We start from the raw sequence: 22,793 nt of genomic DNA, 5'->3' as shown, positions 1-22,793 counted from the left end.
GAACAAATGGCATAAACCTTTGCACAAGCCATTCTCTGTGGTTGTGGTCCTAGGGACAAGCATTGATCCAACTTTTTGGATATGGATTGCAGGGCTGGCACTAGGTCATGGCTTGCGGCTAACTCATAAACTCCCTTAGGTTTAGAGGTGGATGGATTAGGGGGCCAATGAGCAGCAACAGTGTGCTGCTGAGAATTTTTGATGAGATTCTCAAAGAGAATCCAAGTCTCATTCTCGTGCTTTGTGAGAAAAGTGCCTCCGCATGATGCATCAACCATCGACCTATTTTTTTAGCTAACCCTTCATAAAAGGTCTGCACTAGTTGCCACTTGGGGACCTAGTGATGTGGGCATTTACGGAGTAGGTCCCTAAAGCGCTCCTAAGTATCGAAAAAGAGTTCCCTATCCATCTATGAGAAACTTGTGATGGCTCTCCAAGGTTGGTTAGTCTTCCTAATTAGGAAGTACTCTTTAAGAAATTCATGTTGAATGGTGGCTCAGTTGGTCATTGAGTTCGGCTCTAAGGATGTCAACCAATATTTGGCCTTATCCTTAAGAGAGAACAAAAAAAGCCTAAGACGGAGGGCATCATCACTAAAATTAGGTATGCAAATGGTGGAACAAATTTCCAAGAATTCATCCAAATGCTGATACAGATTTTTAATAGAGTTCCAATGAAAGTTTGGCAGCATCAAGATGATTTAAGTCTTAATCTCAAATTGTGCCGCCTGAAAATCTGGGAACTAGATGTAGGATGGTGATGTGTATGCATTAGGTACAAAGTAGTCCCTAAGAGGCTGAAGGGGTTGCTCTCCTACCATAGTTAGGCGGGGAGTGTGGGGTTCTGGAATTTGTTTAGCGGGAATCGGTGGGTTATTTTCAACCATGGTTTTCAGTTCGGATGATTCAACCTTCTCTGGATTAGAGATAGGTTTCCTAAGGGACCTATGGGATTTTTCAATTTCATGATCTATGGGAATTATCTTAGGTTCCAAAGGACGCAGACCAAACATACACATTTGCAAGCGCAAAGATTTAGACTTCAGAAACAGTAAACAAAAATAAAGAAAATAAAAATAACAAAGAAAGTTAAAATAAAAGGAGAGCAAATTAAGAGAACAAGGCAAAAATACTCTAAAACAGAAGTTGGCTTATAATCGTAGCCAAGTCCTCGGAAAAAACGCCAAAATTTGGTAGGCTCGCCAAGGCTTGGGTCCTTAACTTCCAAAAATAATATTTATAAAACCTAACTATCCCAAGTTCAGTAAAAAGTGGGTAAGTCAGGTATCGATCTACGGAGACTTAAAGCGCAATTATTAAACCACTTCCAATTTAGTTGCCTTGTTATAAAAAAAAAAAAAAAAAGTAAAAGGTGGTATTTTTCAATGGGTGAAATCTAACCAACTACTGAAAAGTAATTAAATGGAAGCAAGTAAATCTATATTAACTCTACTCCTACAAAGTAGTGTTTAGACATGAGTATAGTATAGGAGGTTGTTCTGCTTACTCCAAGTTCAATAAGTTTACCGTACCAAACTAACCGAAACCCGGTTAAACAATCTAAGGAGCCGTTCAAGGGCATAGAGTAGCAAGGGTGCACCAGCCGTCTGGAGCACGGTCGGGAACCAAAGTATACTATATGACAACGATCATGATAACCTCTATGGGATACTGTAGCCTAATACATATACTTGATTGAAGCAATAGAGGTGCTAATCTTATCACTAAACATCATCACAATTTAAAGCACAAATAAAAGCTGTAAATGAAAGCTGTAATTGAAAGTATGTAAAAGATCATCCCTTTGCATTCATCATGCTTGTCACTAATGTCAAGAAGTACAAAAGAAGACCGTGTAATATACACGAAGAGCACATGAACGCCTCTAGTTGTCACTGGCCGTCGGGCACTTCATACACGCACCAAAACAGGAATTGAAAACCTTCTCTAACTAATCTACAATGGCTCTCAATGACATCTTAAGTCAGTCACTAACCTAAGAGAGGCCAAAGAGGAACCCAGAGCTTGTGTTCGTAGCGAATACTTTTAGGTTCTAGGGTTTACAAGGTTTGTTTTACAAGTTAGGAAAGTTTGCAGTAAATCTCGCGCAAAATATCGTCGCTGTCGACCAAGTCGCCCCTTTGTCATTCTTGTGTGTGCCTTAGTTGAGACTCGCGGGAAGTTAGGGATTCAAATCTTCAATGTCTTGGACTTTGTTGCGCCTTAGGGTCTTGCTGGTCGAGCTGATGGTCGATACTTGCAGAATCTCCATCTTCAAGAAATCTCAGGAACTCGACATGGTTGCCCCTGAAGGTCTCTTGGTCGAACACTTCGTCGAGAGACTCAATATTTCTGCTCTCAGTTTTGTTTTAGTAGCTTGACGTGGTCGCCCTGGAGAGTCGCTTGGTCGAGCACTTGGTTGAACCTTGCAGCATTCTTATCTTAGTCTGAACCTTGGAGTCTGCAGTGGAAGACTAAGTCGCTCTTATATGTTGCTGGTTACGCCACATGGTTGAGCATCATCTTCTCGTCCCTTTATGATCTGAAGCTTTCGGAGCTTGGTTGAACATCTGAATTTGAGCTTTGAGTCTTCCAAATCCTCCTTGGCTTTTCGTAATGTCTAACTCCATGGTTTTAACTTGTTTTTCCTGAAAAGACAAACAAACCTTGCATAATTCTAAACAATGATAACTCTGGGCAAATACATAATAAAATGAGGATAAACAAAGATAAATGAGTTTCTAAAATCATGTCTTTTAGGAACTCATCACTACTAATGATGACAACCTTCAACCTATGTGATGGGAGATCCCATAAATTAGGTCTAATGGATAACAATAAGTCATTGAATAGTTTGCTAAGCACTATTATTTGTTTTACTCATCACTATGATGTTGGAATAATGCAACTACAACAATTATGAGGTTGAGTTTTTCTTTTAATGAATCCATAGCTTTTGTGAAGTGGTGTGTTTAGTTTTAGTTACACACTTGATGGATTCACCTACGTACGTGTGGAAGTGGAGCGTCTTCTTATGAAAGTTTAGTGAATTAAAACTTTCTAGAACATTCATGAAAATTCCGGTATGGTGCACGATTTATTCGTACCAGCCTGTAGGAGCCTTATATTTAGGAATGTCATGTGAGTTGTGCGTTTATAGAATTACATTAAAAGAGGTTGGTTGGAGAGTATAAAATTCACCAAATTCTTATATCTCATAGCACACATTCTCTAAGTGTAATTTAAATTAACCCTTTGATTACTTTTCATGGTTACCCAACCCTTGTTTGTTTTTTTCTTCTTGTTTTATTTATTTATTTAGTTTCATAATTTGAAACATGTAGAGGATTTTTTTGAGACGTTTCAAATTCTGATGGCTTTTCCTTATTTATTTTAACAATAGCATTTTTTTTGTTGGTGTTATTTCATCATTTTTTATTTTTATTTATTCCCTACAATAGCTAGATGTTAATGGCGGTATTTGAACAATTAATACCATTATTATGCCGTAATAATCAGGACTAAAAGTTAATCTTCTATGCAGTCTATAAATAGGCTACCTCTAACCCTTTCTAAAACACAAAGAGTGCACATCTCTCTTCTCTTTTTCAAATATTCATTCTCTCTATCGTCTAATAGTAACTATGTTATCTAGTAGATATTGTGTTATTTGATCATCATCTTATTTTTGTTTCTTTTCCTTCATTTACATTGGGTAACCGAATACTATAGCTCCTAAAACTTTTAAATTTGTGAGTGCATACAAACTTGAGCCTTGCTGAGTAATTCTAAAGACCATACACGCTGTGTCTATTTGCATCGATATATTTTCTCTGTAGACGTAAAATCAATTTTAAGGACGGTGGTCCTACCACATCTCAACTTCTCTATTGTAATTACTTTTACTAGTTTAATTTAATTATTATCTGATTACATCTTAAATTTTTACACACAATATTTTTAATTGATTGGGGAAAGAGCATGGAAAAACAATTGTGAGGGAGGGATGAGGAAAGTCTGACCACTACCTTGTTTTGTCACTCTAATTAAGTTCAAGGCAAAATAACTTGCCACTAAATACATTACTTTCTAATCGGGGCATCTCATTATACTACTTGAATGGTCACTCTTTTAATAAGTTGAAGTAATCCAAATAAAAAACATTCAAAGAAATGAACATAGACATTTTATGTAGTCGAAGGATGAATTGTCCATTTAACTCTATAAACATAACAATTCACGAACTTGACGAAAACATTAATGAGCCAACTCTTTCTATGGTAAACAAAAAGTGCTTATGTAGAATAAAATTACACAAAATAAGGATACAACATAAAATTTACGACACGCTAGTCTTGCCTACAATACCCATCTTATTACATCACATAAGCATTTTCATGCAAGCGAGTTATACAAAAATGTAATTAATGTTTTGTAAATTTATTTTATATAAGTTTTTTTTATACCAAAATAATGTTAAACTCATTATGTAAACATTGCACTTTTTACTTATCTACTATTTTATATGGTTGTACTATACAAATACAATATAGGTAGACTGTAGAAAAGAAAAGAAAAGTGTGTGAGCCATTGGGCTCAACTTTGTAATGATGAAGTGGGCCCTGGTTATTGGGCTAATTAAAAACCCAAGCAACCCGGCCCGTAACGTTCTGCATCGTTCCAGTTGCGTCGAGTCACAGGTCGGATTGAGGCGCGTGTTGCGTCGGAAGATGGCGAGCTCTCTACTCCGACGAGGTCTGCGCGTGCCTCGCGCTCATCGTTCGTCGCTTGTTGCCTACACAAGAACGTTCTCTTCCGACGTCTTGGTGGAAGCCAAGCCGGGCGAGATCGGGATAGTTTCTGGAATTCCTGAAGAACATCTGCGAAGAAGGGTACACCTCTTTTTATTTTTACCTCTTGAATTTTTCGTGAATCGCAGAGTTCTCTCGTTGAATGTTTCTCAATTTGGTAATGTTGATCTGTTTGGTTGCGGATGGAATGTAGGAAAACTGTGGAAGCTTTTAGCATTGAATCTTAATCTTTTCTATCCAGAAGAGCCTAACCCACCGTTTAGAACTTTGTATTAGTTTGGGGGGAGGGGAAGGGAGTAAAAAGAAAGGTCACGTAGGATTTTCAGTTTAATTTGATGCTGGACCTTGTTGCTTGCGGGACGAACTTTGTAGGATTTTTCTTGAATTACAACTACTGAAAATATTACTATTACTTATTTTTTTTTCTCGTTTTGTGACTTTCATTACGCACTTCTTTACCATATACTTACTTTTTCAACCATGAAAAATGGTAGGCTCACAGTGAGTTAAGCATATAGCTTTATTGAAAAACTTGCAACTGAAGGTGGTTACTCCATGAAAACCTTCAGATTGAGCGAATTTGGATGTTGAAAAAAATAATTTGGCATAACTGTTGTAGTTTGTGAAAAGGGGCTTTCATGAGCACTCCTAGGTGGCTCCCGTTGGTTACCTTTTTATAGGAGTGTAATATTTGAGATCTAGTAGTGACTCTTTGATAGAGGGTGTATTTTTTTTTATAAAATAAATATATAGAGATAATCAAGAAATGTAAGTCAGACGATGCTGCCCAAGATTGTATAAATTGATAAAGAATTATTAACGTAGCTGATTCCGCCTAGTGGAACTTAATGCTTGGTTGTTGTTATTGGTGTTGTAGGAAAGAAAACATGTTAGGTGCAAAAATATCAGTGTGAGCTAGCAAACTTGAAGTGTTCAATTAACTAAGATGAAAAGAGTTTAAAAATGGGTTTTCTTTCTCAGTTATTTGTTATATTTTCTTCTTTGTATTTTCACTTTTTTTTTTTTTTTAAATTTTCTGGACCTCTTGTCCTCCTTTAAGTAGTAATTCCTTTTCCTCTAATCTTAATACATTTCTCTCATTGTCCAAGAAAAGAAAAAAGCAAAGAACAACAAACACTGCTAAATTAACAAAGCTCTCCAATCTCTTATCATATCAATATTAAACAAGCTGCAACCCTCACCAAAAACTGAGCGCTATAGAGAATGTGAAAAGAGAATCCTGTTCTGCACAAAGTCATAACAAATCTTCATCCTCTCCTCTCTCCCTCTCTCATTCAGACACACATGCACATCTTTTATTTAGTCTATGATGGGAATAAGGACCAATAAGTACCTAGGTTGTAGCTTTTGCATTTTGAGGCTTCTTTATTTTGTTTAAGTCGTATGTACTCAAATTCTGCTCCATATTGTTGGGGCTGTTTGAAACTTAGCCTGAATTGATTAGCATAGATACACGTTGTGAAGTGGTAGTGAAGAGGGATGCGAGCATTTTTCTTGAATTTGTGGAAGAGGCATAAGTTGGATTTTAGAATTTTGTGAGAGCTACTATTTGATAACTGGTGGTGTGGCCATTCATAGTGACTGTTGAGAAGTATGCTTTTCTTTAAGACATTTCTTTGTAAGACTAGAACATTTTATTCTTAATATTGTAGGATATCAATTAATTGTGCTTGTGGGAAGTACTAATAAGTATTATTGAGCTTTCTATGTGTAAGTTAAAATCAATTATTTTTGTATTCTTGGAAAGCAAAGGGGCTGCTGTTTTCCAAATGAGCTTACAAGGAAAATTACTGACACACTCTGTTAGGAAACTAAGGTGTTTAAAACAAGACTTGCTCGCGAAAATTCCATCCTTGCTCAGGGACCACCTAGGCTTCTTGAAGGTAGCTTGGCACTGAATATTTTAAAGGCTACTATAAAATTTTTTTGAAGTGTCAATCTCTAAATAAAAAACTTTCTCAATCTAAAACATTCTGATCAAGGGAATATTCCAGCAGATTACATGATTAGTGAGTTCCTAGTGCTGTCAAATGAGGGCATCTTTACCATAGGCAAGCTTGCAGATGGATGGGTATGAAGAACTGAGTTGGGATTTGCCACACCAAATGTGATGCCAAAAAAATAAAAGAAGGGTAAGTTCTCCCCATTTGCGATGCTAAAATGAATGTGAGAGAAGAAATTCTCCCATCCTCCCCTGATGAATTTCCAAGCACTTGTACCATAGCCTTCGGTCACCTCTTTAGAAGCCCAACAATTATGCTGAAGGCCATATTTAGTAGCATTAACTTCCTCTATAAATAATTTTTCTTAAACATAAACCTTCAAAGCCACTTACCTAAGAGTGCCTTGCTAAATGTAAGAAGGGATTTGAGGCAAAGCCCTCCCTTTTTGCATTTTTTGTTAAACAATCCCTACCTTACAAGGTGATATTTGAATTCCTGCTCCATGTTACCCCAATGGAATCTTCTTTGAACACCTTCCAATCTTTTGGCAACTGCACTAGGGATGGGAAACAGAGACGTCAAACAAACAAGGAAGGGTGGCTAAGGTGCTTTTAATGAGTGTGAGCCTGTTATCCTTGGATGGAGAATTCCTTTTCCAAATAGCTAGTTTCCTTTCAAATTTGTCAATTATAGGATCCCAAACTCCCTTAGTTTTGAACTTGGGTCGCAGTGGGAGCCAAGGTAAGAAATAGGAAAGTTTCCAAGCTGGCAGCCTAAAATGCCTGCTAGAAAGGATCCACGGTCACAAGAACCCATTTGAATGTTATCACTCTTACCCAAACTCACCTTTAGACCCATGACTGCTTCAAACCCAAGTAGGATGCATCTAAGGTTAAGAATTTGCGTAGGTTCGTCCTCACAAAAAATGATAGTATTATCTGCAAAAAGGGAGATTCCAGTTCACATGGTCAAAGGCCTTCTCCGTATCCAATTTACGAACCACTCCTCTTTTTCCTCCCTTTTAAGTAGGTGTCCACAACCTCGTTTGCAATTAGGGCAGCATCCATGATGGCATGATCAGTCTGCTTGCAACAAAAGCATGCTGGTGTTTCCCAATGAATTCTGAAAATTTTAATTTGAGCATGGCTGCTAGAACTTTAGAGAGAAGCTTATACAAGTGACCAACAAGGCTGATGGGACGAAAATCTTTGATGTTTAAAGCCCCACTATTTTAGGGATCAAGGGGACAAAGGTTGAATCAATGCTACACGAATTGTGGAAGTCTTTGAATACTCCAATGATGTCTTGCTTGAGAATGTCTGAGTTCCTACGGAAGAATGCCATGTTAAAGCTGTCATGTCTTATGGACCACAAATGTATTTATACTCTACACCAGTGTTTTAAGAGACGAATGCATAAGGTGAGGCATAAGCCTTTTGGGGAATTAATTTTTTATTTGAAAAATTATATAAATAAATTATACATACTAAAAATAAAATAGGTTCTTTAAATTTTACTTCTGAAAACTAACTTAGAGAGTCTAAAGTCAAATGGTTGTGTGGGTATTTGCCTTTGAATTAAAGGGCTAGTGCCAGTCTGCCACGTGCCCATCCGAAGCTTAAATATTTTATTCCAAGAATTGCATTTCTTGGTTAAAGAAGTGGACTCAGTCAGCACTCCTCAAGTCTCTCTCTCTCTCTCTCTCTCTCTCTCTCATAACTTCAGATGGAATAATCATGAGAGAAGCCGAGATTGCTTGAGAAGAGAAAGCGCAGATCTGGAGAAGATTTGAGGTTGGTTGACGATCAAATCAGATTGAGAGAGAGAGATGACAACCCAATCATCGTGTTGGAGGGATCTCATTGGAGAGATGACAGCTTATGGTCGTGATGCTTGATTGGCTCAATAGAGTCGACAACCCAGTCTTAGTGCTGAAGGAGTCTCGCCAAAGAAGATCGATCAAGGGAAGAAGAGTATTCTTTGAGGGAAGCTGCCTTTCAGTAACCTACACAAATGGGTTCCGAAATGTGTATGCCTTTTCTATAGAGGTATGAAATGCAAATTTCTTTTGCTGATGCATATGCCCAACCCCAAAATGGGTACGCCTTTTGGGACTTTCACCTTTTACACTACACCTTGGGGAGTTCAAGCCTCAAAATGATCAAAGTGCTCCTAAAAAATGCCTTTTTAATTATTGCTCTACACTTAACTAAAACACATTATTACAAATATACCTTAACATAATATAAAAAATGCACAACAAGAAAGTCTAGTATATGCATCCTAATGTCCTGAATATTTGCTTGAAAAATATGTATGTTGAATAGGTTGCTTAAATGATGATGGCGATCCTCTATCATTCTCCTCTGCCAAAAAGAACTTAAGTTTGGAGAGTGATTATAAATATGACTAAAAGCTCAAGAATATTCTTATGATTCTAAAGTAGGTGACCTCTCCACACCAGCCTAAGAAGAATCCTTCTAGAGCCTCAATTGTGTCCAAATAGCTGAGAAATAGGAGGAGCCTAAGAAACTAGTGAGCCTGAGCATTGGAAGACAAAAATAAGAGATTGAAAGGTGCTGGATTAGTTGTCAAGTCCTCCATGTTGAAAATAAGACTACTATATGATTGGGCAAATCAAGCAAATATGCTTTAGGTCCAAGTTTCTCAAAGGTGGAGATGGGTCAATGACATGGACATGTAGCTTTTAATGGAATTTTTGGGGTAGAGTTTTGGTTGAATGTAAATCATGGCACTATCACTTGCATTAAATTCTCTAGGGCAATGATGCACACCAACAACAAGTTTATAATTCATATGACACATGGCTAGTTAATGCCTAACCTTAGCTTGCAACTCATGGTCATGGATATGACAAACAAAAGAGTTAGTGCAAAAAAACATTTGATCATGGATGCATGGGGTTTGTGGTCGAATGTATAGTCAAAAGCATTGCTTTTCTTCCACTCCTAGCCTTAGTGTAACAGTTAGTTGGGGATAACAGGAAGAAGAAACATTAAATTATTGCCTCATATCTTGCAAAATGTCTTCCTAAAACAAATGAAAAGCTAGATGTTGCCTATCAGACACTAGAACTTGACATATGATGCAATTGGACACATTAGCTACACATTATGCATTAAAGGCCTTATGGCATGGAGTGAAATGTGTCATTTTGTAGAATTGATCAACTATTACAAAAACATAACAAAAGAGTTAGCATGAACAAGCATTTGATCATGGGTAAGATTAATGGATGCATGGTTAAACGCATCGTTTTTCTTCTATTGCTAGCCTCAGTGTAACCATTAGTTGGGGATAACAAGCAGAAGAAACATCAAATTAGTGCTGCATATCTTGTAAAATATCTTCTAGAAATAAATGAAAAGCTTGATGTTCCCTATCAGACACTAGAACTTGACATTTCGTGCAATTTGACAATTTAGATACATGTGATGCATTAGAGGTCTTATTGCACAGAGTGAAATGTGCGATTTTGTAGAATTAAATGATTATAACAAAGATGGAATCATGTCCTCGGGCTGTTTTAAGGAGTCTAAGGACAAAAGCGATACATAAGTCTCTTTAAGGCATGTGTGGCAAAGGAAAAAGGTACAATGATTAGTGTTCTGTTCCCTAGATTTAGCTAGTTGACAAGCATGAAACTAGGAGACTATCCTAGTCGTATCCCTATTTAAAAAGGCCAACAGAACCTAAGGAAGTTGCTTTATCCCTACCAAAATGACCTTCTAATATACTGTTAGACCCCTGATCACCTTGTCATAGCCAAGGCATATGTTGTCACCTCGTCTAAGGCAATAGAACAAGATGGCCTGTTATGGGTTGTATTTGACATTTGGTGAATTGACGATCTATGTTGCTGAGGGAGTACATAGATGCTACATTGCTTGCTCAACATGGTTAGAAATGGGCTTGGTTGGGGCCATGGTCTTTGACAAGATTGCTACAGTAATTGGTTTCAATTGACATGGTCGGATAATTAACTTGGGTATATGTCAAGTGCCTCATTGACATATGGTGCTTGCTTGTGCATGGGATAAGTCATGGTTAAGGGGAAGCCATGCATGACAAAAGGTGTTTAGGCACAAGTTGTTTGTAGTGTCAGTGACAAGGTGCAGTGTTGACATGTTGACTAAATAGGGTGGTTACTAGACAATTTTCCGTGTAGGGGTTGACATGTAGGCTTGTATGAAGGGATAACTTGTGGGTTGACATATGACAGTGTTTCTAACCACATAATTGCAGAAATGGTCGGTTATGCCTTATTGGAAAACGTTGGCTGCTTGTAGCACGACCTAGGCAGTTGGAGTTGTCAATTATTGACCCTAGACAATTGAGGGTGTCAATTGTATTAACATGACTTGTGGGTGTCATGGGACATTGGAGGGAATTCATCACCTTCCTAGTCCTATGTGTTCTTTTGCCTTGTCTATTTGATTAGTTTCTATCCCTTCCTTGCATGTTGAGGCACTTGCTAGCCATGGGTAGAAGCATGCAATGGATGTAGAAATGGATGCCTTGATTACTCTAGGGACATGGGACTTGGTGGATCTTTCTCTTGGTAAAGAGTTGGTTAGGTGTCATTGGGTCTACACCATCAAATATCATCCTGACGATTCTATTGAACAACTTAAGGCTCGGTTGGTTGCCAAGGGGTACACTTGGTATTGATTATTTTGAGATCTTCATGTGTGGTTTCTTGATGAAATTCTGTTCATGCATTGATCTCATTGGCAATTAATTTTTATTGGCCCTTATATCCGTTGGAAGGTGAAGAGTGACTTCTTGTACAGAGATTTGCAAGAGGAGGTATACATTGCATAAAGACATTTATGGTCTTAAACAGTCTCTTTGGGCATAGTCACATTAGTGCTATAGTTTTTTCGTTTGGCTTTATTTAGTGTTACTCTCATCATTCAGTTTTTGTTCGCAAAAACGGAGATATTCTGGTACTTTTAGAAGTTTATGTTGATGATATCATCATCACTGGCAGCGAACATAGTGGGATTGCAGATGTTAAGCAGTTGTTTCAAGTAAAATGTCAACCCAAGGACTTTGGTGTTCTGCGTTACTTTCTTGGTATTGAGATTATATGGTGTATGGAAGGGTTGAATCTATCTCAGCGAAAATATATGTTGGACTTGCTAAGTGAGACTGGTTTGCTGGGAGCTAAACCAGTTAATACTCCTAAATATGTAATGTTAATATATGTGCATTTTAAGCAAATTGATAATACTTTTTCATAATTATATTTTAAGATATATTTACTAATAGATCATTTTTATTGTTTTTACAATTAAAAATTTAAAGGGGACAGCTATATAGTACAAAAATATTATATGAGACAATACTTATTGATGTGAAAAAGAAATTTGTATATAGTTATTATGTAATTAGTGTCTATGAACATATTAGGCTGTTAGGATAGGTGCATGTAGGTATGATGTTTTGAAAGATGTGTAAACATAGTAGGTGGTTAAGTGATAAGCATTTAGAAAGTATTTTGGAACTGTCAAAGTGTTATTTTCTAAAAGATTATTTTTTTTTTCATGTCTAGAAGTCATGATTTTGATTTTTTTATGTACTTACATGGTATAAATGGACCCATGAGTAGAGTTCTATCTTTTTTTTTTTTCAATAACAATTCTTTATTTTCCAATAGTTAAATATTTATTTATTATTGATTCATTAACTAGCATCTTTATAGCTGCTACTTTTGTGAAGTTTTTGGTTTATTAGATAGTAAATTTGAATTTTGTTATGTAAAAGATACTTCTAGATCTACTATTTTATTCTTAATATTGTTTTTTAAAGGGTTGAAGTTTATTTTTTTTAGAAAAAAATTTTGTCCAACTTTTGAAAGATAAGATATTTTGCTGCAAAATGATTTACATTATCCATGTTTTTATTTATAACATAGATTTGGTTAAATTTTATTATTTAGTAATGTTGGTCCAACTCTAAAAAATGAGGTTCTTTTTCTCCACGAAATGATTTACACAATTTGTACTCTTTATATATGTATAGTGTGTGTGTGTGTGTGTGCGCGTGTATTGCCTCACTTGGGGCCGCCACTGAATCTGTGGCATGCTGAATATCTTTCCCTCGTGGCAATTCACAGGTGTGCTCATTTGGAACATCTAAAACTCATTTGACAAATTTCCTGCAACTGGAAACAACTCGCGAATTGAATCTCTAACCTCCAAAGGAGTCTGATTGACTACAACAACAAACATGTACTCATTCTTCCAACTCTTTTTTTTCAACCATATGGTCTAGGATATGGAATCATTTCCTTAGTCAGACATCTGGGGTTGTTCTTGTTTGGATGGGTTAGGAATTATGTTCTTTCCATTATATCTAATATTGTATCTATAGACAATTATTTTCACAATCATTGTTAATTACAGTAAAAAATGATATAACCACGGATGCCAACATGGGCCATATTCATAGGTAACACAATAATAGACCTTATCCTTTTAGTCTTCTAACTGGATGAGCCCTAAGCCCCTCTAATAAAGTAGTCCTGTTAACTTGAGCTGCCCTAAAGTGTTGGGGGTGTGGCTTTGATCTAAGCTTCAACTTAACTAAAGTTGCTTTAGACACAATGTTCATGCTACTATCCCCATCTATGATTAGCTTACAAGACCTATCAACTCATCTAATGGAAGTGTGGAGGGTAGTTCTCTTCCTATTGCCCTCATCCACAGTAGGGTACAAAACACATCTCACAGCATCAGCATTGTGTTGTGAACCTCAAAGTCATCAACTATCTCTCTCTCATCTCTAATGTACTTAATGGCTTCTAGAATTTGATACCTACTCTCTTGGGGGTGCTCTAAACTCCAAAGCTAAGGCTTGCTGGGGACTTCCAACAATAGTATGACCTCGAGCATGACAATGTTGACAATGAACTGAAAAACAACTAGCCTGAGGATCACTGAAAGATGCACTAGGAATTTAGGATGACGGATCTATAATCTGAAACTCTTAGTGGTACTCTCCTTATAAGTAGATTGGGAATTCAGTCACCTGAATGGATTTTCCATTGGAGTAGACATCCTTAACAGTATTGGGAGAGTAACTCAGCCTCTCTCCTGATTTCCTCTTTCAGACCATCGACAAGCCTAGTGACTGTTTGACATGTATCCTCCACGAAATCTCTAACAGCATCTAAGAAGCATAAGCTCCCATAAATTGTCCATATACCTAGTCATAGTCGAGGTTTGTTTATGGTTCATACAGGAGGAGGGAAGTTACATCTCCTTTAAGCTCTCTGCTTCATGACCTCCCAATGAATGATGGGGGTTTTTATAAGCGTTACAGGTTCTGTTGAATATTTTAAACTTCTTCATGTTTAGCAAAACATACCATCTCCTCATCTCTTATGTTCTCATGCAGTACCACTTGAAATAGTCCTCAATTTCTTTGTTCCAGTCTAAGAAGGTATTAGGATCTAATTTTCCATCATAAGTAAGCACATCAGCCTTGATGCCGTCAGTGACATCTCTTAAATCCTCCTGGTCATGCCTAAGTGGGGGTGGAAGGTGCCTAGGATTATACTGGTACTCTGTTTGGTCATTCTCATCAAAACTACCCCTGTCAAACCTAGATTGTAGATTAAACCTAAGGCTGGAGGAGCTTAACAGGTCTACTCGGGTGGATAAAATACCAGAACTGACCCTACTAACTGATTAACCATTAGATTGTTTGAATGATTGATCTAGATCTTCCACTATAGGATGCTTACATAACAACTTTAGAACTCATTGAGTTGCTCAAATTTTTGGTATGGGGAGTCTTGAAGAATGCCCTAAAGAATGTTTGATTGGATAGACAACAATTGGGTGTCAATCTGTGCAGGTTGATTTGTCTTGTTTGTGGCCATGTGACAATGCAATTTGTGATGTTGATGGAGAGTAGGGAGTCTAGACTAAACTACAAGTATTATGAATCCTAAAATTACTACAATGCATAGATCTGAGCATTGAGCATAATGTGCATGATTTGGTAATCCAACATTATACGAAAAAAAAAAAATGAGGCTAGTGTTATAAACAAGGTTGCAATAAAAAAATTCCCAAAATTAATTTCATTATCTTCATATGAAAAGGGGCAGCTGTATTTTTTATTTAGATGAAGGAAAGAATCTTGGAATTATACAATTTTACCATTTGCGTAATCATTTAAACAGTTATCATGGTTGATGGGAGAAGAATTTGTTACCAAGCACGCCAAACACAACCTTACAACTAGTCACGGTTTTTCCCACAGTTTCCCAATCTTTGCTTCCAATTTATCATGGTAATTTTGAATTTCTAGTGATCTATCTTCAAGGTCTCACTTTTTTCTCAAATGTCTTGTCGAAGTTTCTCAATTTATCGCACATATTCCATAAAACTCTGCAATTAAAACTGAATCAGGGTGCTGGCAGTGCCTTATTTCACATCAAAATGCTAATGGTACAACGGCAGTCCAATTTCTCACAATATAACTCAAACTTTTGCTAAAAATTGTGGGCAGAATTAAATTCCCGTGCTGCAGATCAATTTTCAAGTTTTGGAAGTCAGTCAACAGTCTTGCGCACTGCCGGTGTGTGGGGTACGTGAGTATCTGGCAGCAACTTTCCAGCAATGACTTTGGTCTTCTGTCTTCGGTGCAGAGGTAAATCAGGGATGATGAACTTATTAGTGGTGACAGTGTGTCAAGAAATTTCTGGAGAGGCTTCGTTATGGTGTGTTGGGTTTGGAATTTTCAGGGAAGCTTGCTTTCAGGATTTAAATGGGGATTGGAAGAACTGGTTGGGTTGATTTCTGGTTTCTGATGTTCTAGTTTTTTCTGGTTTGTTCCAGGTTTTCTTGGGAGATGTCTTATTCTCCCCCCTTGTAAATTCTTTCCCTATTAATGAAATTTATTTTGCTATAAGAAAAAAGGAAGAAATCCCTGGAGAGGCTGAGAAATTGAAGGGGTTACAACCAGGAAGTGTTTGGCTGGCTTGTGGGACTACAGCAAGGTCAGATGTTCATGGACATCTGTGAATCTGCTGGTTGGCGCTGTTTATTTCCTAAGTTAGGGGAGGTGTTGCAAAAACCCTCTGGCAATGTGGGTGTTTTGAAAAACGAGGGCAGTGATTGTAATTTTCTGGCAAATCTGCATATGAACAGTTCCTCAATGTAAGGGGCAAGATGATGGTGATGGTTAAAATTTTGGGCTATGATACCGAATTGATGTTTGAACAGCAGGGAGCTGGAGAGAGAGTGAGAAAGAGACAGCAGAAGAGAGGAAGAAAAAGGAAGGTGAGGGGGAAGAAGCTGCATGTATGAATAGGGATGGGGAAATAGGAGAGATTCTGAAATTCAATTCAAATTGCCAAAAGCTAACTCCAACCGTCCAACATTCAACTACCAAATATATTTATACACTACAATTAGCTAAAACACATAATAATTTCAAAATTACCCAACATAGCATATAAATACAAAACAATGAAGTCTAGTGGATGCATCCTAATGTCCTTAATCTATGCCTAAAGTATGTATGCTGAGTAGGCAACCTAAATAGAGATGACTGTCCTGTGTCACCCTACCTATGATGAACACTTCAGAGTGCAAGTACAAAGCGTGGGTGAAGAATGCTGGGTCACTACTCACTAGACAAGGTATTGGAATTGTGGGCACAAATTTTGTTGTCAGCCTAAACGCTCCAATTGTTTAGTGGATTTTTGGTTATTGAGGAAGTTCAGAACTTAAAAACATCAATTATGGGCACGACAGATCTTAAAAGAGTTTTTGAACCTTCAAACACTAATTGAAGTGGTACTAATTAGTGGATTTTGAAGGAGATTAATGTGCTTCTATGTCATTGTTTGGTCTTGGAAAATTGTGTCAAGTTGCCAGAATGTGAAATCTTATGAATGTTGCTATGGGACTAGTGTAGCACTAACAATAACTACAAAGGGGCTACTAACCCAGTGCTTTTCTACTCTTTTCTTATGGAAGTTGATTTTTGATGTGTTGTGTATTCTGTTTGCTGCATGCTCTGGTTTTAATTTTCTGATGTTTCAATTTGCTGCTTTGTTTGAGACTTTATCAGATTGTTTCATGTTAATTAATTATGCCTCCAATTGGATTGCATAGAAATATATAATTTTAATACAAAATGAGTAAGTATGCTGCATGGGTTTTGTGATTGTGTTCTTGACTTTTTAACATTTTCTCAGGTTAATTGTTGTATTACAGTGTAATCTGTTTTTAATTAATATATTCAGATGCATTTCCAATTATCTCATCTATGCATGTTCTTGCCTTTGACTTTTGGAAAGTTACTTCTTGCTTGTCCAATACTTTGTGATTTGATTTTTATATATTTAATTATTTATATGGTTCTATTTATGCATGCCAGGTTACAATTTACTCACCTGCTCGAACTGCAGCACAACAAGGCTCTGGAAAAGTTGGGAGGTGGAAAATCAATTTCATGTCCACACAGAAGTAAGTTTTCATCTCTTTCATATTTATTGTTTAGCTACTGGATACCATGTGTTGATCCCTTCTAAACATAAGATTTTAATGGGTGAAAAAGCTCATGAAAAATTCACTCTGTCAGAACAGGTAATTCTTCTAATTTTTTTTTTCTTTGAGGTGGAGGAGAGGAAGTCATTGTGTTTGTGAGAGATATTTGTTAGATAATGTAATTGTTAATGAATTTGGACCTGTTTGGTTAGATATTGAGGTATTGTTTTCATTATTGGGCTACAATATACTCATTCTTGCTTCAGATTAATGATGACATTAAATTTTATTAGGTTTGATTACCTTTGTTTTATATTATAATTACCGGTGGAATTATTCCAGTCACACATTATTCATTCTTGCTTTGTTGTTCAGAACATACTTTTATCACACAAATGACACAATTTTGGGAGCCAAATGCAGGGAATTCATATATAGATTGCAAGAGAAGTTGGACTTTTGTAATTTCTCATTTATAATCGAATTCAGGGTCTCAACAGTGAAACATAATCATAAATTGTATTTCTCTGCAACTGCTCATTAAGACGTAATTATATTTAATATCATTGATAACCGTGTGTCTAGGTGGAGTAAAATCAAAATAAAAATTATAACATGCGCCAACTAATAGTAATACGAATGCTGATTCTGGTATCTGTATATAGAGCTGAAGCTGGAAAGAGATAAAAATAATTCCAGCATGCATGTAAGGTGTATTGTATCCATAAATTTCCGTAAATTTTTCTACATATAAAAATTTGACATTTGTTTACAATTTTGTTAAAGCGTCAGTTTCATGTCAGCATATGTTTGACTAGCATGCATGTGAGGTGTCTTGTATCTATAAATTTCGATTAATTTTTTTAACATTGGGAAAATTTGAAAATTTTTGACAATTTTGTTAAACAGTCAGTTTCATTTCAGCGCATGTTTGACTAGCCTGCATGTAGGGTGTATTGTATCTATAAACTTCCATTAATTTTTTCGTCATGGAAAATTTGAATTTTTTTGTTGAAGCCTCAGTATTATTTCATTATGTTTGACTTGTCTTTGAAGCAAAATATTTAACAAATTTTCATCTGGCTTTGAGTCGCATTGGAAGTTCTGTTAAGAATTTCCAAGTATCATTGGGAGTTATCGTGTTAGGGGTTAGCAGTGTGTTATACTGATGAGGTCAATAATCACTGGAAGTTTCTGTTAGGAAATTCAATTAAGGAGCAGTTAGAACTGTTATCAGGGGCTTAACAGTGTGTATATTGATTGCACAGATAGTCACTTTCTTTCATTGAAATTTTATAGGTGGGAAAATCCATTGATGGGCTGGACATCCACAGGAGATCCATATGCCAATGTTGGTGATGCGGCACTGAGTTTTGACAGTGAAGAAGCTGCAAAGGCATTTGCTGAGAAGCATGGTTGGGAATATGTGGTATGTTCTTTGTTGGTGATGCGGCACTGAGTTTTATCAACTGGTCTAGCCTCTTAGAGCTTTGGTTGACTTTTGTTTATCTTCTTGAAATTCTCTCTGCCTTTTTCTCCCACTTAATTAAAAATGGTTAATTAATCTTGGCATCCAAGACTCTGAAGTAACATCATCAGTATCAGTCAATAATGAAGACCTTTTTGTTTTAAAATGCTGAGAAACACCATCTGATTAGAATGTTAGGGTTTAAATTTGAGTGTTAAGGGTTAGGACTTTTTATTTGAGGTGATAAAATAGTATTGGTAAAAGGGCAAATTTATTTATCTAGCTAGTTTAATTGAGTGTCTAAGACTTTGGACACTTTTTCTTCTATTTGCCTTTTTCTATTTTTCTGAATTGATTTTTTTGGGGGAATAATGTAAGATTTGGCTTGTAGAGTACGAATTTGATTGTTCCCATCATCGTTTTGAATATCAACTTGAATATTTTGTGGACCTTTTATCATCAATTTTTTTTTTACTATTTTACACATTTCTTTTGCAGGTCAAGAAGCGTCACACCCCTCTATTGAAGGTTGGTGCTCTGTCCCCCTTGCCTATTTCTGTGCCAATTTCTGTGAATCTGAAGAACTGATTTTGGGAACATAAATTTGAAGCTTTAAATTTAGTGTTCCTCAAAAGTAGATATAGTACCAAGTCACAATATTAACTTGGAAATAGTGAGAATGGATAAATTGTCTAGCAGCATCCGTATTTCTTAAAAGCACACATACTTATATGTTACTTTTGATTAATTGCCTTAAACTTTTTTGGTTCTTATTTTTATTTTTTATTTACGTTATGGATCTAATGGAAATCCAACTGTTGGTTGCATTTCTTCGCCATTGCAGGTGAAGTCATATGCCGACAACTTCAAGTGGAAGGGTCCGCCCAGCTCTGAATATTGATTCCTACTTGTGCAATTTCTTAAGCTGGTTTGTTTACTTTGCCCCTTCTGGGAAATGTAAGCTTATTTAGCAAATGCTTTGTATACATTTTGATGCTCCCTGCTTGTTGCTTCTGCATCGCTTTTTCTTTTTCTGCAAATAATTGTAATGAACTGTTCTCAATTTTATTTCATGACATCGTTTTTCTACACTTATGGCACAAAACGGTTTCTAAACACTCTTTCTCACCAAATCAACCCCCAAGAAAACCAAAAAAGGGTTATCCCTCATGACATTCAAGAGTTTTCATGCCACTATCCATTTACAGACTTACAGTTGGTATGGTGCATAATATATATAAACATTAAACGTACACACCCTAATGTAATATTATACTACGTGTATCTACAATATTATATATATATATATATATATATGAACTTATTCAGGCATGGGAATTGAACTGAGAAGCCTCTTTGGTATGGGTGTGGAACCTCCAGGCGAAGACATAGTCCTTGGACTCACAGCTGAGTCTCACCGCATTACAGAAAGCAGTGATAGAGTTCCTGTGCCTATCATTCCTTCCCCACTCTATCCTCACCCAGCAGGAAAACCCATTTGACATCATCGCCGCCTTCTGATCCGAAAGATGGAGCATCACCTCCCCACATATCCTCGTACTCTTGCAGGCTGCCGCCGCACCACCCACCATGGAATCCAGCCACGAACACTCCGGCTGCCCCACCATCTCCTTGTACGCCGAATTTGCCAGCCTCACTCTGTGGTTTGAGTCCGATATAACCGCCGGCAGCACGTCGGACTCCACCTCGTTCTCCACCTCCTCCGACTTCTTCGAGACCTTCAGAACCCTTGCCGGGTAGCTTGGGTCCTCGCTGATGCTCCCCACGCTTATGCTGGAGCCCACTGGCCGAACCGGCTGTGGCGCAATGACATTGCTGCTCTGGGGTTCCTGCAGCTGCTGCAGGAAGTCTTTCTCGTCTGGGATCTCTGCAACCGTGTTCAAATCTATAACCCTTCGTTGAGCGGTGGGTTTTAGGAAGCTGAGCTGTGTCGTTTCTTTCTTGGGCGGGGAAGGAAGATTGAGTTGGGGAAGAAAGTTTAAACCCTGGAAGTGAAGATTTTGGGGAGGGGGAGGGGAGGAGAGAGGCAAGAGGGGGTGCGTCCTGGGTCTCTTGAGTGGGGGTGGGCAAACATGGGCTTTGCCTCTCTTTCTGGTCCTGGTTGGGCGGTCATGCAGTTGCAGCTGGTTCCAGAGGCTGCTTTGGTTGTTGGGAGATGTCAATGGGCCCTCCGTGGCTGCAGGCTTGGGAGCTATTGGCCTGTACCTTGACAATATTTCTGCAGTTTTTGATTGATAGTAAGGGTTGATAGATTGGATCATCTTGGATGCTTCTTGTTTCTCTACCTCTCTCTCAAAACAAAAAAAATGTTAGACAGAGAGAACCTAGCTAGGTTTGGGTTTTCGCAGGGAGAGGAAGAGAGGAAGAGGAAGAGGAAGAGGAAAAGAGGAAGAGGAAGGTGGTATTCGAAGTTTGAAGAGGACAATGCGGTGATGGGAAGAGGGGGGGAGATGGGGTTTAAGCTGGGGACGATGACCAGTGAGATGGCAGCAGCATGAATCAGGGAGGCTGGATAAAATGACACTTGGGATCATGCGGTGGGGTATGTGTTTGAGATGGGGACATGTGGGCTTTAATTGCTGTCAAGGGTACCATCCCCCCTCCATTACACATTGGAGAGAGAGAGAGAGAGAGAGATTAGGGTTTCTTAGAGGACTTAAAACACTCCGCTGGATGGGCCAATGGGGTCGAGGCGCTGCGTTACTTGCAGAGAGGGGAGGAGAGAGAAAGAGGCGGCCCGTGAAGACAGAACACGTGTGAGCTTGGGTTCCATGCGTGGCTACACCTATTGGGGTTGGTTTGGTCGCTCTGTTTTTTTCCTATCCCGATTCAGGAAATTGCCCCTGCATCGGTGACGGTGGGGCCCGTCAACTTGCAGGTAATTTTGGGGTGATGCGTTTTTGACTTTACGTGGGGCAGGGGATGAATGTTATAAAGAAGGCGATTGGAGGTGAGCCGTGGCGGATTAGGGGCCCACGTGGACAATTGGTGCGATCTCGAGCATGCATAGGAAACGTGGATCGCGGACCCTATCAGTTGCTGATTTGGCCTCTACTCCGCCACGTCACCAATTTCCGCTGCTTCTGACATCTCCAATGTCGTCTTCTCTGCTACGTGACGACGCCCCTTCCTGTAGCCGTGCCCTTGCAGGAACTATCAATTAAAGTTCGTGGATAAATTTATTGATTTATTAATAATTTTTTAAACTAAATAAATATTTCAATCAACAAAATAGTTGACATTTTTTTTAATGTAAATAATGCCTCTAGATTGTGAAAGTATTAAATAAATATATTAATACTCAACCCTAAACGGTATTAATAAAAGTGGTAGATGACAAGGCTGGGAAAGAAAAAAAAAAAATTTAATAAATCTCTAGTAGCATATAGTTAACGCAAAAATATTTGTTTCTAAAAAAAATTATTACTCTCCTAGTACACTATTGCTTTATTGTAAAAATATTGGTGGATGTTTTCCCATGTCCCTATGAACCTGTCCCATATATAAACACTAATTCATAACTTTATGAATCTGCCCTATATATTTGCACTAATTCATCTTCCACCTCTTGCCCTATAAAAGAGCACCCTCTCCCTCTCATTTGTGACATATATATAGCATGCTTATATATACATATTGCATGCTTTAAGTGAGAAGCATATAAAAAGGATTAGTGAAGAGGAGAGATAAGAAAAGATAGAGATATCTTGTACAAGACCGGTTTCGATATTTTGTATAAGGCCGGTTTCATATCATTTTGTAGTTCCTCTCGTGATAATGAAGTTGTTGATCTCATCCGTCTTTGGAGTAGGCATAGTCGAACAACGTAAATTCGCTCGTCTTCATTTATTTTTCTGCTATAACCAATTAACATATTTTTATATATTTATATTGTCTAAATGGACAGTTTTATTTGTGTTTATACTATCTTAATGGTCGGTTTTATTTCTGTACCACCTATATATATATAAAGGACCAATCTCCAAAAGAGATGG

At 37.6% G+C, this 22,793-nt stretch overlaps 2 protein-coding genes and 1 non-coding gene across 3 annotated transcripts; 2 read left to right on the top strand and 1 right to left on the bottom strand.

Moving 5' to 3' along the window:
• Nucleotides 1–335: 335 nt before the first annotated feature.
• On the top strand, nucleotides 336–441 carry LOC131163176 (small nucleolar RNA R71). Its single transcript, XR_009138954.1, has one exon. It is a non-coding gene; the product is annotated as a small nucleolar RNA R71 (small nucleolar RNA).
• A 4,161-nt stretch (nucleotides 442–4,602) lies between these two features.
• Nucleotides 4,603–19,866, top strand: LOC131162495 (NADH dehydrogenase [ubiquinone] iron-sulfur protein 4, mitochondrial). The gene is made up of 5 exons (XM_058119047.1): nucleotides 4,603–4,891; nucleotides 17,200–17,288; nucleotides 18,609–18,738; nucleotides 19,276–19,305; nucleotides 19,622–19,866. Exons 1-5 carry the CDS (start codon nucleotides 4,607–4,609, stop codon nucleotides 19,676–19,678), a joined length of 591 nt encoding a protein of 196 aa, XP_057975030.1. The 5' UTR covers nucleotides 4,603–4,606; the 3' UTR covers nucleotides 19,679–19,866.
• LOC131162494 (uncharacterized) lies at nucleotides 19,821–22,043 on the bottom strand. Its single transcript, XM_058119046.1, has one exon. It carries the CDS (start codon nucleotides 21,057–21,059, stop codon nucleotides 20,103–20,105), a length of 957 nt encoding a protein of 318 aa, XP_057975029.1. The 5' UTR covers nucleotides 21,060–22,043; the 3' UTR covers nucleotides 19,821–20,102.
• Nucleotides 22,044–22,793: the final 750 nt, after the last annotated feature.

The sequence above is a fragment of the Malania oleifera genome, chromosome 8 (genome assembly GCF_029873635.1).
Source record: "Malania oleifera isolate guangnan ecotype guangnan chromosome 8, ASM2987363v1, whole genome shotgun sequence".
NCBI lineage: Eukaryota > Viridiplantae > Streptophyta > Magnoliopsida > Santalales > Ximeniaceae > Malania > Malania oleifera.
This window is presented reverse-complemented; position numbering and strand designations above follow the sequence as displayed.